At 44.4% G+C, this 14,527-nt stretch overlaps 1 protein-coding gene across 1 annotated transcript in view; it reads right to left on the bottom strand.

Moving 5' to 3' along the window:
- Positions 1–1,909: 1,909 nt before the first annotated feature.
- The window catches only part of DNAAF8 (dynein axonemal assembly factor 8), a 144,041-nt gene continuing 131,423 nt past the window's right edge, over positions 1,910–14,527 (bottom strand). Inside the window, exons 28-32 of the mRNA XM_070761003.1 lie at positions 13,594–13,702; positions 8,072–8,292; positions 5,154–5,239; positions 3,750–3,816; positions 1,910–2,119 (exon numbers count right to left, since the gene is read on the bottom strand). Of these exons, the coding sequence (XP_070617104.1) occupies positions 2,042–2,119; positions 3,750–3,816; positions 5,154–5,239; positions 8,072–8,292; positions 13,594–13,702 (561 nt within the window). The 3' untranslated portion in view covers positions 1,910–2,041. The remainder of the gene's footprint in view (positions 2,120–3,749; positions 3,817–5,153; positions 5,240–8,071; positions 8,293–13,593; positions 13,703–14,527) is intronic.

The raw sequence follows: 14,527 nt of genomic DNA, 5'->3' as shown, positions 1-14,527 counted from the left end.
CGGGACCCCCTGCCTCCCCCGGTGTTGCGGGCTCTTTTCTATTCCGAAATGCCCGCAGCCAGCGAAGCGCCTCTCCGCTCGCCAAGTGCCGCTTTGCTGCTTGCCTTCCGCCTTCCTTCCCGCTGATGCAGAGCGGCTTCCGAAGCGACGCGAAGACGGGTGAAGGTGGCTGGGCCGCTGACAGGGACAGGCGGCGAGCGCTCGGAGGGGGCACAGCCTGGAGCGAGACTTGGCCTCCGCTGCGGCTGCTTTTTGGGCTTGCGCCGCCCCCCCCCCCCTGCCTGCATCTTCGCTCCATAAGACGCTGCTGATTTTTCAACCTACTTTGGGAGGGAAAAAACTGCGTCTTATGGAGCGAAAAATACGGTATTCTCTTCAATGTGTATTATGTATTGGACTAACTAACTAACTAACTAACTAACTAACTAACTAACTAACTAACTAACTAACTAAATAAATAAATAAATAAATAAAATAAATAAATTTGCCAACAATGAAGGTTGGCTTTGCTCGAAGGGCTTGCGGAAAAACCTGGTTTGTCATTACACATAATAACAGACTTGGAAGGGACTTTGAAGGCCTCCTAGTCCAATCCCTTGTTCAAGCAGGAGACCTTATTCCAGGAGTCCTCAACCTGTGGGTAGCAGATTGGCCCCTGTCTGTGGATCACCAGGAATTAAGCCACACCAGCAACTCCACAGAAAAAATCACTCTCTATGTAACCATAGAAACATAGAAGACTGACGGCAGAAAAAGACCTCATGGTCCATCTAGTCTGCCCTTATACTATTTCCTGTATTTTATCTTACAATGGATATATGTTTATCCCAGGCATGTTTAAACTCAGTTACTGTGGATTTACCAACCACGTCTGCTGGAAGTTTGTTCCAAGGATCTACTACTCTTTCAGTGAAATAATATTTTCTCACGTTGCTTTTGATCTTTCCCCCAACTAACTTCAGATTGTGTCCCCGTGTTCTTGTGTTCACTTTCCTATTAAAAACACTTCCCTCCTGGATCTTATTTAACCCTTTAACATATTTAAATGTTTCGATCATGTCCCCCCTTTCCCTTCTGCCCTCCAGACTATACAGATTGAGTTCATGAAGTCTTTCCTGATACGTTTTATGCTTAAGACCTTCCACCATTCTTGTAGCCCGCCTTTGGACCCGTTCAATTTTGTCAATATCTTTTTGTAGGTGAGGTCTCCAGAACTGAACACAGTATTCCAAATGTGGTCTCACTAGCGCTCTATATAAGGGGATCACAATCTCCCTCTTCCTGCTTGTTATACCTCTAGCTATGCAGCCAAGCATCTCAATAGATTTGGGACCACTGTCCTTTGCCATGCCAGACAAATGGATGTCAATTCTCTTCTTAAAAACTTCCAGTGTTGGAGGATTCACAACTTCTGGAGGCCAGTTGTTCCGCTGATTAATTATTCTATCAGGAAATTTCTCCTTAGTTGTAAGTTGCTTCTCTCCTTGTTTAGTTTCCACCCATTGCTTCTTGTTCTACCCTCAGGGGCTTTGGAGAATAGTTTCACTCCCTCTTCTTTGTGGAGGCCCCTGAGATATTGGAAGACTGCTATCATGTCCTGTAAAGAATTCTATTCTGTTCTCTCGTAACTCTGGCCTAGAAGTAACGGATGCTTTTATCTTGGGGGTTTTAAATTGTTTTTACATTGTTTTTACTTGTTTACAGCCAGGATCCGTAAGGAGTTGCGTGGCTTATAAATCTATTAAATTAAATTAAATTAAAATTATTCCACCGAGGAACCTTCTTTCGGTGTAGCGTCATTCAATAGTTGCCATGACTTTTCAAACAACTACTGATCTCATCCCAGATTCAAATCCCACCAGAACAGAAGTTTTCAAGAGGAAAGGAAACTCCGTCCTTGAGCTCTGAATGAAAGTGTTTGTGATGCTAATTTATTTATATTTCCCTGCCCAGAGATGGGGGAATAAAGCTTTTGTGGCACTGTAGGAGAAGGAGACTGGAATGGGGCAGGATCACGGTGTGTGGCTAAGGGGATGTGAGGTTAGGGTGCTTGGCTTTCAATCTGGTGGACGCTTTCGCAGGTCAGGAAGTCGAAGAGGCAACAGAGAAGTTCCTCAGCCTGGGTGTGAAAAATGAAGAAGTGGTTAAAAGGAAAAATCGGAAGGATGAAACACACACACCCCTCCCCATTCTGTTAAGTGGCTGTTTTGTCTTAGTAACAACACATGTTGTTTGAATATACTGGGTGTCTAGGTTCAAAGGGAACTCTCAGTCAAAATTTGTTCAATCTTCCGACATCAAAAGCTCCAGGACCGCCTTCTGCCGCACGAATCCCAGCGACCAATTAGGTCCCACAGAGTGGGCCTTCTCCGGGTCCCGTCAACTAAACAATGTCATTTGGCGGGACCCAGGGGAAGAGCCTTCTCTGTGGCGGCCCTGGCCCTCTGGAACCAACTCCCCCCAGAGATTAGAATAGCCCCCACCCTTCTTGCCTTTCGTAAGCTTCTTAAAACCCACCTCTGTCGTCAGGCATCGGGAAACTGAGATATTCTTTCCCCTTAGGCTTCTACAATTTATGTATGGTACGTTTGTATGTATGATTGGTTTTAAAATAAGGGTTTTTAGCTACTTTAGTATTGGATTGTCGCATGTTGTTTTTACCACTGTTGTTAGCGGAGAGGGGCGGCATACAAATCCAATAAAATGAAATGAAATGAAGACGCTCAGGTAGAGACTACAGCGATGGGGTTTGTGCAACTCAATGAAGCAACGACAACAAGTTGCAAGTTTGTCACCGATTGTTTCCTCCCCTCCCCAAATGACAGGCATCAATGATTTAGGCCAGACAGTCAGACAGTGAAGAGGATGGCGAGGACTCAGTGCCCGAGGCAGAGGTTCAGCCAGGGCCTTCGGAACCTTCAGTGGTGATGAGGAAGAAGAGGTTTCTCCTATTCTTGATGCAAGAGTCCACGGGGCTGCCAACAGACAGGAATGGTTGCTCCAGAGGAGGTCTCCTTGAGATTAAGACGTAGGGCTAATTGGCCATTCCCTTAGTGCAGTGATGGCGAACCTTTTTTCCCTCGGGTGTGAAAAGAGCATGCACGCATGCTATTGTGCATACAACAAGTGCCTAGGAAGGGCAAAAATAGCTCCCTCCCCCCGAGGCCCTCTGGAGGCCGGAAACAGCTTGTTTCCCAACTTCTAGTAGATCCAGTAGGCTCGTGTTTCACCCTCCCCAGGCTCCAGAGGCTTCCCTCAAGCCGGGGGAGGGTAAAAAACCCCTCCCCATCCCCCATCCCTCCCAGAGGCTCTCTGGAAGCCAAAAATGCCCTCCCAGAGCCTCTTTGTGAGCCAAAAATCAACTGGCCGGCCCACACATGCATGTTGGAGCTTAGCTAGGGCAACAGCTCGTGTGCCAGCAGATATGGCTCTGCGTGCCATCAGTGGCACCCATATCATTGGTTCACCATCACTGCCCTAATCTATTTAAGAACAGCAGAGGTAGCTCTCTTGCATATTGAATATTAGGAAGTGAAGGTTTATGCTGCACTTTGCGGAGAAAAAGGATGAATCAAAGCCATGCCTGGACTTCTCGGTGTTGTCCTTCAAGCTAAGCATGGGGGGCAAATCTAATGAAAAATGTTGGCAGTGATGCTCAGTAGGAGGAGAAGCAACAACAACAGTGGAGGGATGGAGGTGGAGAGGAATCTCCTTGTGGTATGACAGAGCATCCAAATGATCAAACTTGCCTGTTTCTCGGTCTTTGGGTAAAGAAGGCGACGGATGACATCCTCCAGACCAGCTTGGTTCTGACCACTATTGGTGGGTAGGAGAGAAGGTGGGAAGGGGGAGAGAAAACCAGCAGAAGAGATTACTTTACAGCATGAACGTAGTCACAGTTACTCATGCCCTCATCACCTCAAGGTTCGACTACTGCAATGCTCTCTACACGGGGCTACCTTTGAAGAGTGTTCAGAAACTTCAAATCATGCAAAATGCAACTACATGAGTGGTTATGGGCCTTCCAAGACATGCCCATTTTTCTCCAACACTCCGTGGACTGCATTGGTTGCCGATTGGTTTCCGGACACAATTCAAAAGTGTTGGTTATGATCTATAAAGCCCTACATGGCATCGGACCAGATTACTTGCGGTAACGCCTTCTGCCGCATGAGTCCTAGCAACCGGTTAGGTCCCACAGAGTCGGCCTTCTCCAACTAGACAATGTCCCGTCAACTAGACAATGTCATCTGGCAGGGCCTAACGGAAGAGCCTTCTCTGTGCGGGCCCCGGCCCTCTGGAATTAGCTCCCCCGGAGATTCATACTGCCCCTACCCACCTCACCTTCCGTAAGAGTTTAAAGACCCATCTGTGTCGCCAGGCCTGGGACCATTAGACTCTAGCCCCAAAGGCCGACGAGTGTAGGTATATTTGCTGTTGAACGGGAATGAGTGATTTTAAAATGCTATTAGTGTTTTTAAATTTAATTAGCTAAATTAATTGGATTTTAGATATTTGGACTGCACGTTGTGTTTCTTGATAATGTTGTAAGCTGCCCTGAGTCCTCAGAGAGGGGCGGCGTATCAATCAATCAATCAATCAATCAATGAGCCACTGGGGCAAACAGCAGTCCCTGCTGATGGTTCTGGCCCAGCCCTGGGTCTACACTTGCAATCTTGGTTTGGTATATTTTGTGAATGGAACAATCTCTTCCTTCCAACTTCACAAGGGTCAGCAGCTGTGGTAAGGCCTTCTAAGGATGGAGGTTGTTTCAGACTATCGGACAGCTCTCTATTTTATTGAAATGGACCAAGTCCCAAAAACCAAGACAGACACGTTGAGGTTCTTCCAAGCCAATGAATCTCAGTTTCATTGAGGGCCATATCAGGACTGGGTCTGACCTTGCGGGAAGGGGGCGTGTGCAGTATTGGGTTTCTACCTGAACGGGAGGGGGGGGGGGCACCACTGCGGTAGTGTAAATGGAGCTGGTTGCGCAGCTTCGGGTGACCAGTAGACAGGCGCGCGCATCAGAGCGAGATTAGGCTTCTGCACATGCGCCACGTGCGAGATTTTGTCGATTGCATGCTTCCACGCATGCGTGGAAGTGCAGGGGGGTGAACCAGCCCATGTCGGAGACGCAAGTTCTTACTCACCTGCTTAGGAAGGTGGTGAAGGAAACCACCGCATTGTCCCGTTCAGCTGCAAGCACCAAGCAGGAGCCCTTGAGGAGGTGAAAGCACTGAGGAGAGATGGGAGAACGTAAGTCCAATCTGGGAAGGAAAGGCCAGAATGGATGGGGCTGATATGGGGAACCAGGGATGTCCGATCTTGGCCACTGTAAGACTTGTGGACTTCAACTCTCAGAATCCTGTTGGGGATGTTGAAGTCTACAAGTCGGTCAGCGGTTCAAATCTCATCACCGGCTCAAGGTTGACTCAGCCTTCCACTCTTCCAAGGTGGGTTAAATGAGGACCCGGATTGTGGGGGGCAATGTGCAGGCTCAGTTAAAAAGTGCTATTGCTAACATGTTGTAAGCCACCCTGAGTCTAAGGAGAAGGGCGGCACAAAATCTAATTAATAAATAAATACTGCATTCAGTTTTGGTCGCCACGATGCAAAAAGGATGTGGAGACTCTAGAAAGAGTGCAGAGAAGAGCAACAAAGAAGATTAGGGGACTGGAGGATAAAATATATGGTTGCAGGAACTGGGTATATCTAGTTTAGAGAAAAGAACCAACCAACCAATCAACAAATCAATCAATCAATCAATCAACCAATCAACCAATCAACCAACCAGCATGATAGCAGTGTTCCAATATCTCAGGGGCTGCCACCAAGAGGGAGTCAAGCCCCTGAGGGTAGAACAAGAAGCAATGGATGGAAACTAATGAAGGAGAGAAGAAACTTAGAAATAAGTTAGACAGTTAGAACAATTAACCAGTGGAACAACTTGCCTCCAGAAGTCGTGAATGCTCCAAGATTGGATGTTTTTAAGAAGATGTTGGATAACCATTGATCGGAAGTGGTGTAAGGATTCCTGCCTGAGCAGGGGGTTGGACTAGAAGACCTCTAAGTGACCCCCAACTCTGTCATTCTACTCTTTTCTAAAAATACTTTTAAATACTTTTAAATACTCTCCTTGCCTTTCGCAAGCTCCTTAAAACCCACCTATGTCATCAGGCATGGGGGAATTGAAATTTCCCTTCCCCCTAGGCTTATAGAATTTATGCATGGTATGCTTGTATGTATGAGTGGTTCTTTAAATTGGGGTTTTTTAAGATTGTTTTTAATATTAGATTTGTTTACATTGTCTTTTTATATTGTTGTTAGCCGCCCCGAGTCTTCGGAGAGGGGCGGCATACAAATCTAATAAGTAAGTAAGTAAGTAAGTAAGTAAGTAAGTAAGTAAGTAAGTAAGTAAGTAAGTAAGTAAGTAAGTAAGTAAGTAAGTAAGTAAATAAGTAAATAAGTAAATCAATCAACCAACCAACCAATCAATCAATCAACCAATCAATCAATCAACCAATCAACCAATCAACCAATCAACCAATCAACCAACCAACCAACCAAAAAAATAAATAAAATAAATAAAATAAATAAAATAAATAAAATAAATAAAATAAATAAAATAAATAAAATAAATAAAATAAATAAAATAAATAAAATAAATAAAATAAATAAATAAAATAAATAAAATAAATAAAATAAATAAAATAAATAAAATAAATAAAATAAATAAAATAAATAAAATAAATAAAATAAATAAAATAAATAAAATAAATAAAATAAATAAAATAAATAAAATAAATAAAATAAATAAAATAAATAAAAATAAATAAAATAAATAAAATAAATAAAATAAATAAGCAAGCAAGCAAGCAAGCAAGCAAACAAACAAAAACATTTATGTTAAATTGAATTGCTAAATGGTCCCACAGCGAATTGGCCACAGTGAGTTGTCCCGCTCCGTTCCAGAAAGCCTCTTTTTGGTTCTGTCAGGAGTGGAGGAAACCCTGCCAGGTCCCCTCTCTCTGAGTGGGGGGATCCCTCCCGCCCTCTTTGCAAGTGTAGAGGGGGGGGGATCCCCCCAAACAGAGTTGCCATGTGAAATCCCTGCTTGTGTTTTTCCCTGCCGATTTCTGCCTCGGTGGGCCCTGGATGGTTGCCAAGGGAACACACGACCGGGGCTGAATCCACTCGCCTGGTGCACATCGATGCGCCACTCCACAGGTGCGCTTTTAAACAGCCGCCACTGGTGCAACATGACACCCTTAAAAAAAAATAGATGTCAACCCAGATGGGAAAAATTTCTGCCTGGAAAAAATGGGATCAAATATTATCCAAATATCTCCAGCTTTCTGATGGGGTGGATGGAGTTTAGGGTTGATTTCCAGAGCTAAACTAGACAGGGGTTAAGTGAGCTTTGCTCCATGTTGTGACCTGTTTTTGGTCACAGTTGTTGTTAGGCAAATCGCTGCGGTTGTTAAATATATTAGGCGGTCATTAAGTGAATCCGGCTGCCTCCACTGCCTTTGCATGTCGGAAGCTGGCTGGGAAGGTTACAATGGTGATGTCAGCCTCACTGTGTTTCTTTTAAAAAAAAAATAGAATTTATTAATTCCCAGTCTCTTTCTGCAAAAACAATAATACAAAAAATACAGTAAGTGATTCTGCATTGTTACATCATTGCATCTTTTTTTTTTTTTGAAGTTACCTCACCTTTTATACATTTGGACATATTGTACTGAAATTACATTATTGCAATAGCTGAAATACTTATACTTTGGTATATACATATTTACATGCTATGCTTCTATTTTTTTTAACTCTTCATTTTTACTTTTGTTTTTCTACGCTCGATCCTTCAACTGCCCTTCAGTTGTCATAAGTAACGGAGAGGGGGTTGGGGGGGATTTGGTTTTTTGGGTGGGTGGGGGGAATAGCTGGAGAGGCCCCAGTAAGTTGCGTTTCCATAAGGAGGTTAAGGGTGGAACGAAGCTGGGTGGGGAAAAACCCTCTGAGAAAAGGCCGAAATGCAATGGGTAAGGCAGCTCCTGCAGGCCTGACATACCATGATGGATTCTTCCTCCTTGGTGGTGCTCAAGATTTTAGAGATGCGGCTGGACCGCGGCTCATCCATCACCGCGAGGTGTGCCCCTGTCAACCGGAATCCTGCGCTCGTCAATTGTTCCAGCAACGCCAAGTAGGGTGGTAGCTGTCCAGTCACCTGACGAGTGGCTTCCGGAAGGATCAGGCAGGTGGCCTGGCACAGAGCCGCCAAGTGAGGTTTTTCTAAGAGAGGGAGGAGGAACAGGTGGAATTAGCGATAGCGAAAGCACTGACACTTACAGCATAAGTATATATTTCGCGAATTACTCAAGACCCACCTATATCGCCAGGCATGGGGGAACTGACACACCTCCCCCAGGCTTTTATATTTTATGTCTGGTATGTATGTGCTGTATGGTTTTAATTGTTGGGGTTTTATATATATTTTCTTTTAATATTAGATTTGTTTACTGTTATATTGTTTTTATTATTGTTGTGAGCCGCCCCGAGTCTTCGGAGAGGGGCGGCATACAAATCTAATAAATTGAATTGAATTGAATTGAATAAGGGGCTTTACAGTGTTTTTACAGCCCTCTCTAAGTGGTTTTACAGAGTCAGCCTGTTGCCTCCAACAATCTGGGTCCTCATTTTACCCAGGTCAGAAGGATGGAAGGCTGAGTCAACCTTGAGCTGGTCAGGATCAAACTCCTGGCAGTCGGCAGAGTTAGCCTGCAATATTGCATTGTGACCACTGTGCTACCAGGAAGGAGAATGAGAAAGGGAATTAAGTAAGTACCGTTAGTAAGTAAAGAAGGAAGGAAGGAAAAAAGGAAGGAAGGAAGGAAGGAAGAAAGGAAAGAAGGAAGGAAGGAAGGAAGGAAAGAAGGAAGGAAGGAAGGAAAGAAGGAAGGAAGGCAGGAAGGAAGGAAAGAAGGAAAGAAGGAAGGAAGGAAAGAAGGAAGGAAGGAAGAAAGGAAAGAAGGAGGGAAGGGAAGGGAAGGAAGGAAGGAAGGGAGAAAGAAGGGAGGGAGGGAAATAGCACTTAGATTTATATACCACTTCACAGTGCTTTCCAACCCTCTCTAAGCGTTTTACAGAGTCAGCCTCTTTCCACCAACAATTTCACCCACCTCAGAAGGATGGAAGGCTGAGTCAACCTTGATCCTTATAAGACCTGAACTGCCAAATTGCAGGCAGCCAGCAGGCAGCAGAAGCAAGCAATGCTGCACTCTAACCACTGCACCATCACAGCTCATTCAATAATAACAAGAGCATAACAACAATAACAGCAAGAGGGAGGATGAAAATAGCTAGAGCATAGTAACAATAATAGCAAGAGGGAGAAAAAGTGGAATTCGCAAGAGCAAAACCACTTATATACTTATAAATGAAGTCTTTTTTTGTAACGACTGCTAATTATGGTCATTAATGAGTCTGCCGGAGTCCAAGCAAAATCAAACAAATCTGACTCAAAGTCTTTCAGGGAAATGGCAGATAATCCCAACGAACCTTGCTTTTCTTTGGCAAGCTGCCAAAGAACAGTTTGCAGGAAACTTTGCCAGGTTCAAACAGGAACACAGAAAGGGAAACTTGAGTTGCAAAGACAAGATCTGGAAATGAACGGAGTTGCTTCCTGCAACTCACCCATTCGTGTTCTTCACTTAAATAGCCTATGGGAGGGGCCAAATATCCCCAAGCCTTACTCCCGAGTAGTCCTACTCCTTCGGAACTGTTCTTGCTGCAGACTCCAGGCCTGGCCCAGGTTCCTCCCCAGCCCCCTTGCTGTCCGACTATGCTACTAGCGGCAAAGCAACTGGTGGACCACAACACTTACAACCATTGGTTTAGGGACTGTTCAAAGTTACGACGGCACAAAACAAGGGACACTTATGACTGTTTTTCACACTTATGACCGTTGCAGTATTCCCACGTACATGCGATTTACATTCAGATGCTTGGCCACTGATTCACATTTATGACGGTTGTAGTATCCCGGTTCATTTGATCCCCTTTTTGCGAACTTCTGACTAGCAAAGTCAGTTACTGTTGTGGTTAGCTCTGGCCCTGCTCCTGCCCCAAGGACTGTGGATGTGGGGGAGACATCCACATGCTGTAGGCCTGTTTTTCCCCCGGTGGAATCCGCTGATGAAGGCTCCTCTGACCAAGAAGACATGAGTGACAGGGAGGAGGAGAGTGTGGCAGACAGCTTAGAAGGAGATCAATTATCTAGCTCCTCCTTGGATTCAGAACAAGAGTTAATGATACAACCACGCATGCAGAGAGCGATGCATAGGCAATAACAACTGAGAGATTATTATCAAAGAAAATGCGGCCACCTGTGGTTGGGTGGGGCTGTGGTAATTAGTGAGGCTGCTATAAATAGTAGTCTGTGGGTTTGGCCATTGTGGAGGATTATCTGATCGTTGTGTTTCGTGACTGCTTTACTGACTTTGACCTTTGTGTGCTGATTTTCCCCCACTTTGAAACTAAACCACAGCAAAGTGTGTTTCACTTTGTGAAAGAAGAAGGACTGTGAATTGCCCCACAGCTGCAAGCTAAGTATCTCAGAACTGATAAGGGACTTGTACAAATTACCAGTTTGTTTGGAGACGAGTGCTCTTTGCTATACCAAAAGAGGGCTTAGTTTAAGTGACTTTTCATTATAAAGAACATTGTTTTGAATTTTCAAATGTGTGTGTGTCTGAAATTTGTACCTGTGAATTTTTGGGAGATTCTATCAGAGAGCCGGACAGAACAGTTACTAACTCAACCACTGCAGTGATTCACTTAGCAACCCTTGGTGAGCAAGGTCGTAAAACGGGGCAAAACACACAGAACTCCTGTCTCACATACATTTCAATTGTGGGTCGTAAGTCGAGGACTGCCTGCACTGCGAAGGAAGACGAAACAAAACACTTATCTGCTTCTACCGACATATTCTCAGCATTTAAAGGCAGACGTCTTCCCATTTTAGAGATGTGTAACTGGAATTAAAATCGTGTACTTTTCATGCCAACGGATTAGGTACCATTCTTCCGAGAAAGACGAGAACATTTTATTTATTTATTTATTCCCGTTTCTACCCCGCCCATCTCACCTAAGTGACTCTGGAGGGTTTACAACAGACGAAACGCATCAATCCATTTTGTCTAAATGTTTCCCGAATCTAACATGCACTTAATTTAATGCTCCATTTGGAGCATGTGATGCTGTCACTTTGGGGTACAGGGTTGCTCGCACGCAAAGGGTTGGGGGAATGAGCTGATCGCAAGGAGAGGCGAACGACTGCGCCACCTCCTGGCGGAAAGGAAACGCCGAACATCACAGAGAGCTGGTTTCTCCAGCAAACTGCACTGAAAACTATCTCAGTGTCTTAGTTTTGTGTCCCAAATAAATCCTGTTTTAGCAAGGGCTGGTCAGGTGCTGCAGCTCTAAAACTGCCTTTTATTATATAATCCCATGGAAGGTGAGGGGGGGGAAGAGAGTGAGTGAGTGAGTGAGAGAGAGAGAGGGAGACAGAGAAAGACAGAGAAACAGACAGAGAAACATAGAAACATAGAAGACTGACGGCAGAAAACGACCCCATGGTCCATCTAGTCTGCCCTTATACTACTTCCTGTATTTTATCTTACAATGGATATATGTTTATCCCAGGCATGTTTAAATTCAGTTACTGTGGATTTACCAACCACGTCTGCTGGAAGTTTATTCCAAGGATCTACTACTCTTTCAGTAAAATAATATTTTCTCGTGTTGCTTTTGATCTTTCCCCCAACTAACTTCAGATTGTGTCCCCTTGTTCTTGTAGTGACTTTCCTATTAAGAGAGAGAGAGAAAGAGAGACAGAGGGAGACAGAGAGAGAGAAAGAAAGAGAGAGAGAGAGAGAGAGAGAGACCCAGAAAGACAGACAGAGAAAGAGAGAGAGAGAGATTCCATTCCCTCAAGGAGCAGATGAGGGAATCGAGAAATGTTTTTCACTAAAGGCCAGATTGCTGTTGCCAGAGAGTACAGAGAAGCAGTAGGGCTGGAAGGACCCAGGGAAAGAGCCTTCTATGTGGTGGCACCGACCCTCTGGAATCAACTCCCCCCGGAGATTAGGATTGCCCCCACCCCCCTTGCCTTTCGCAAACTCCTCAAAACCCACCTCTGTCACCAGGGAAATTGATTCTCCTGGGCCGCTTCCGCTTTGTGTATGGTCTGTATGAGATGCATGATTGTTTTTATATTAAGGGTTTTAAAGTTTTTTTAGGTATTGGATTTGTACTGTTTTTGTTGTGAGCCGCTCCGAGTCTGCGGAGAGGGGCGGCATACAAATCTTAAAAATAAATAGATAGATAGATAAATAGATAGATAGATAGATAGATAGATAGATACAGTAGATAGATAGATAGATAGATAGAGTAGATAGATAGATACAGTAGGTAGATAGATAGATACAGTAGGTAGATAGATAGATAGATAGATAGATAGAGTAGATAGATAGATAGAGTAGATAGATAGATAGATAGATACAGTAGATAGATAGATAGATACAGTAGATAGATAGATAGATAGATACAGTAGATAGATAGATAGATAGATACAGTAGATAGATAGATAGATACAATAGATAGATGGATAGATAGATAGATAGATAGATAGATAGATACAGTAGATAGATAGATAGATACAGTAGATAGATAGATAGATAGATAGATAGATAGATACAGTAGATAGATAGATAGATAGATAGATACAGTAGATAGATAGATAGATAGATAGATAGATAGATAGATAGATAGATAGATAGATACAGTAGATAGACAGACCGACCGACCGACCGACCGACCGACCGACCAACCAACCTTGGAGGTCTAGTCCAACTCCCCACTCAAGAAGGAGATCCTATATCAGTGATGGCGAACCTTTGTTGCCTCAGGTGCCGAAAGAGTGCGCGGATGCATGCGCAAGTGCCCACACAAATAATTCAATGCCTGGGGAGGGTGAAAACAGCTTCCCTCAGCCCCCGGAGGCTCATGTTTTGCCCTCCCCAGACTCCAAAGGCTTCCCTGGAGCCAGGGGAAGATAAAAACGCCCTCCCCCATCTAATAACATTTAAAATCATTCATTCCCATTCACACACAGCGAGACATACTATATTCATCGGCCAGGGGGGCTAGGGTCTAATGGCCCTATGTCTGGTGGCACAGATAGGTCTTTAAAATTTCACGGAAGGCGAGGAGGGTGGGGACAGTGCGAATCTCTGGGTGAGGAGCTGATTCCAGAGGGCCGGGGCCACCACAGAGAAGTCTCTTCCCCTAGGTCCCGCCAAGCGACATCGTCTATTTGACGGGACCTGGAGAAAGCCAACTCTGTGGGACCTAACCTGTCGCTGGGACTTATGCAGCAGAAAGCAGCAGCAGCAACAACAAAAACGACAGGGTCGGAAGGGATCTTGGAGGTCTTCTAGTCCAACCCCCTACTTAGCAGGAAACGTTACACTAATTCAGATAACTTCAAATGGTTATCCAACATAATGCTAAGCCATTTGACCATCTCTTTACCTAGGGTCTGTGGCTGCTTTGGGCCCAATAAATTGTTTTCTCTTTTAACCAGCCTGCGGTTCTTGCGAATTCCAAAATGGGATGTGGCGTCAGCTGTGATTGGTCCAGCCTGTAGAATGGAACAAAAAAGGAGAACTGCTTATATTGTGGGGCACAGAAAGAGAGAAAACTTAATTCAACGATCAGGATGATACCAAGAACTCGCTGCATTGCCATTTAATGAAAGAGAAAGACTGGTGCAGGAACGCCTTATTGGTGGTAGTTCTTCTCTCTGACCAACCTGCATTTATGCTAATGTAACTATAGTAATTCTACCTATCATTATGAGACGTTTTAATTTGCTTAACAGGCTTTGAGAGGTAAATTTGCATCCCTTCTTATTCAATGAACAAATGCCCCACTAAACTTATGGCTTCCACGCAGCTCTGCAAGATCAGTGGAACAGATGATGTTACACCCATTTCCTTCCTTCTTTCTTTTACTTTCTTTCTTTCTATTGTTCTTTCCTCCCTCTTTCTCTTCCTCCCTCCCTTCCTTTCTCTGTCCCTTCCTTTCTTCTCTTTCTTTCTCCTCCCTCCTTTTTTTCTTTCCTCCCTCCCTCTTTCTATTTCTTTCTTTCTTACTTTCTTCACTCTCTACCTCTATTTCCCTTTCCCTCCCTTCTGTCTCTCCCTCTCTGACTTCCTCCCTCCCTCCCTCCTGTTTCTCCCTCTCTGACTTCCTTCCTTCCTTTCTCCCTCCATTCCTTCCTTCCTTCCTTCCTTCCTCTCCATCCATCCATCCATCCATCCATCCATCCATCCATCCATCCATCCATCCATCTATCTATCTATCTATCTATCTATCTATCTATCTATCTACTGTTGGAAGAGACCTCGTAGGTCATCTAGTCCAACTCCCTGCTCAAGCGGGAGTCCCTACACCATTTCGGACA

The sequence above is a fragment of the Erythrolamprus reginae genome, chromosome 9 (assembly GCF_031021105.1).
Source record: "Erythrolamprus reginae isolate rEryReg1 chromosome 9, rEryReg1.hap1, whole genome shotgun sequence".
Lineage (NCBI taxonomy): Eukaryota > Metazoa > Chordata > Lepidosauria > Squamata > Dipsadidae > Erythrolamprus > Erythrolamprus reginae.
This window is presented reverse-complemented; position numbering and strand designations above follow the sequence as displayed.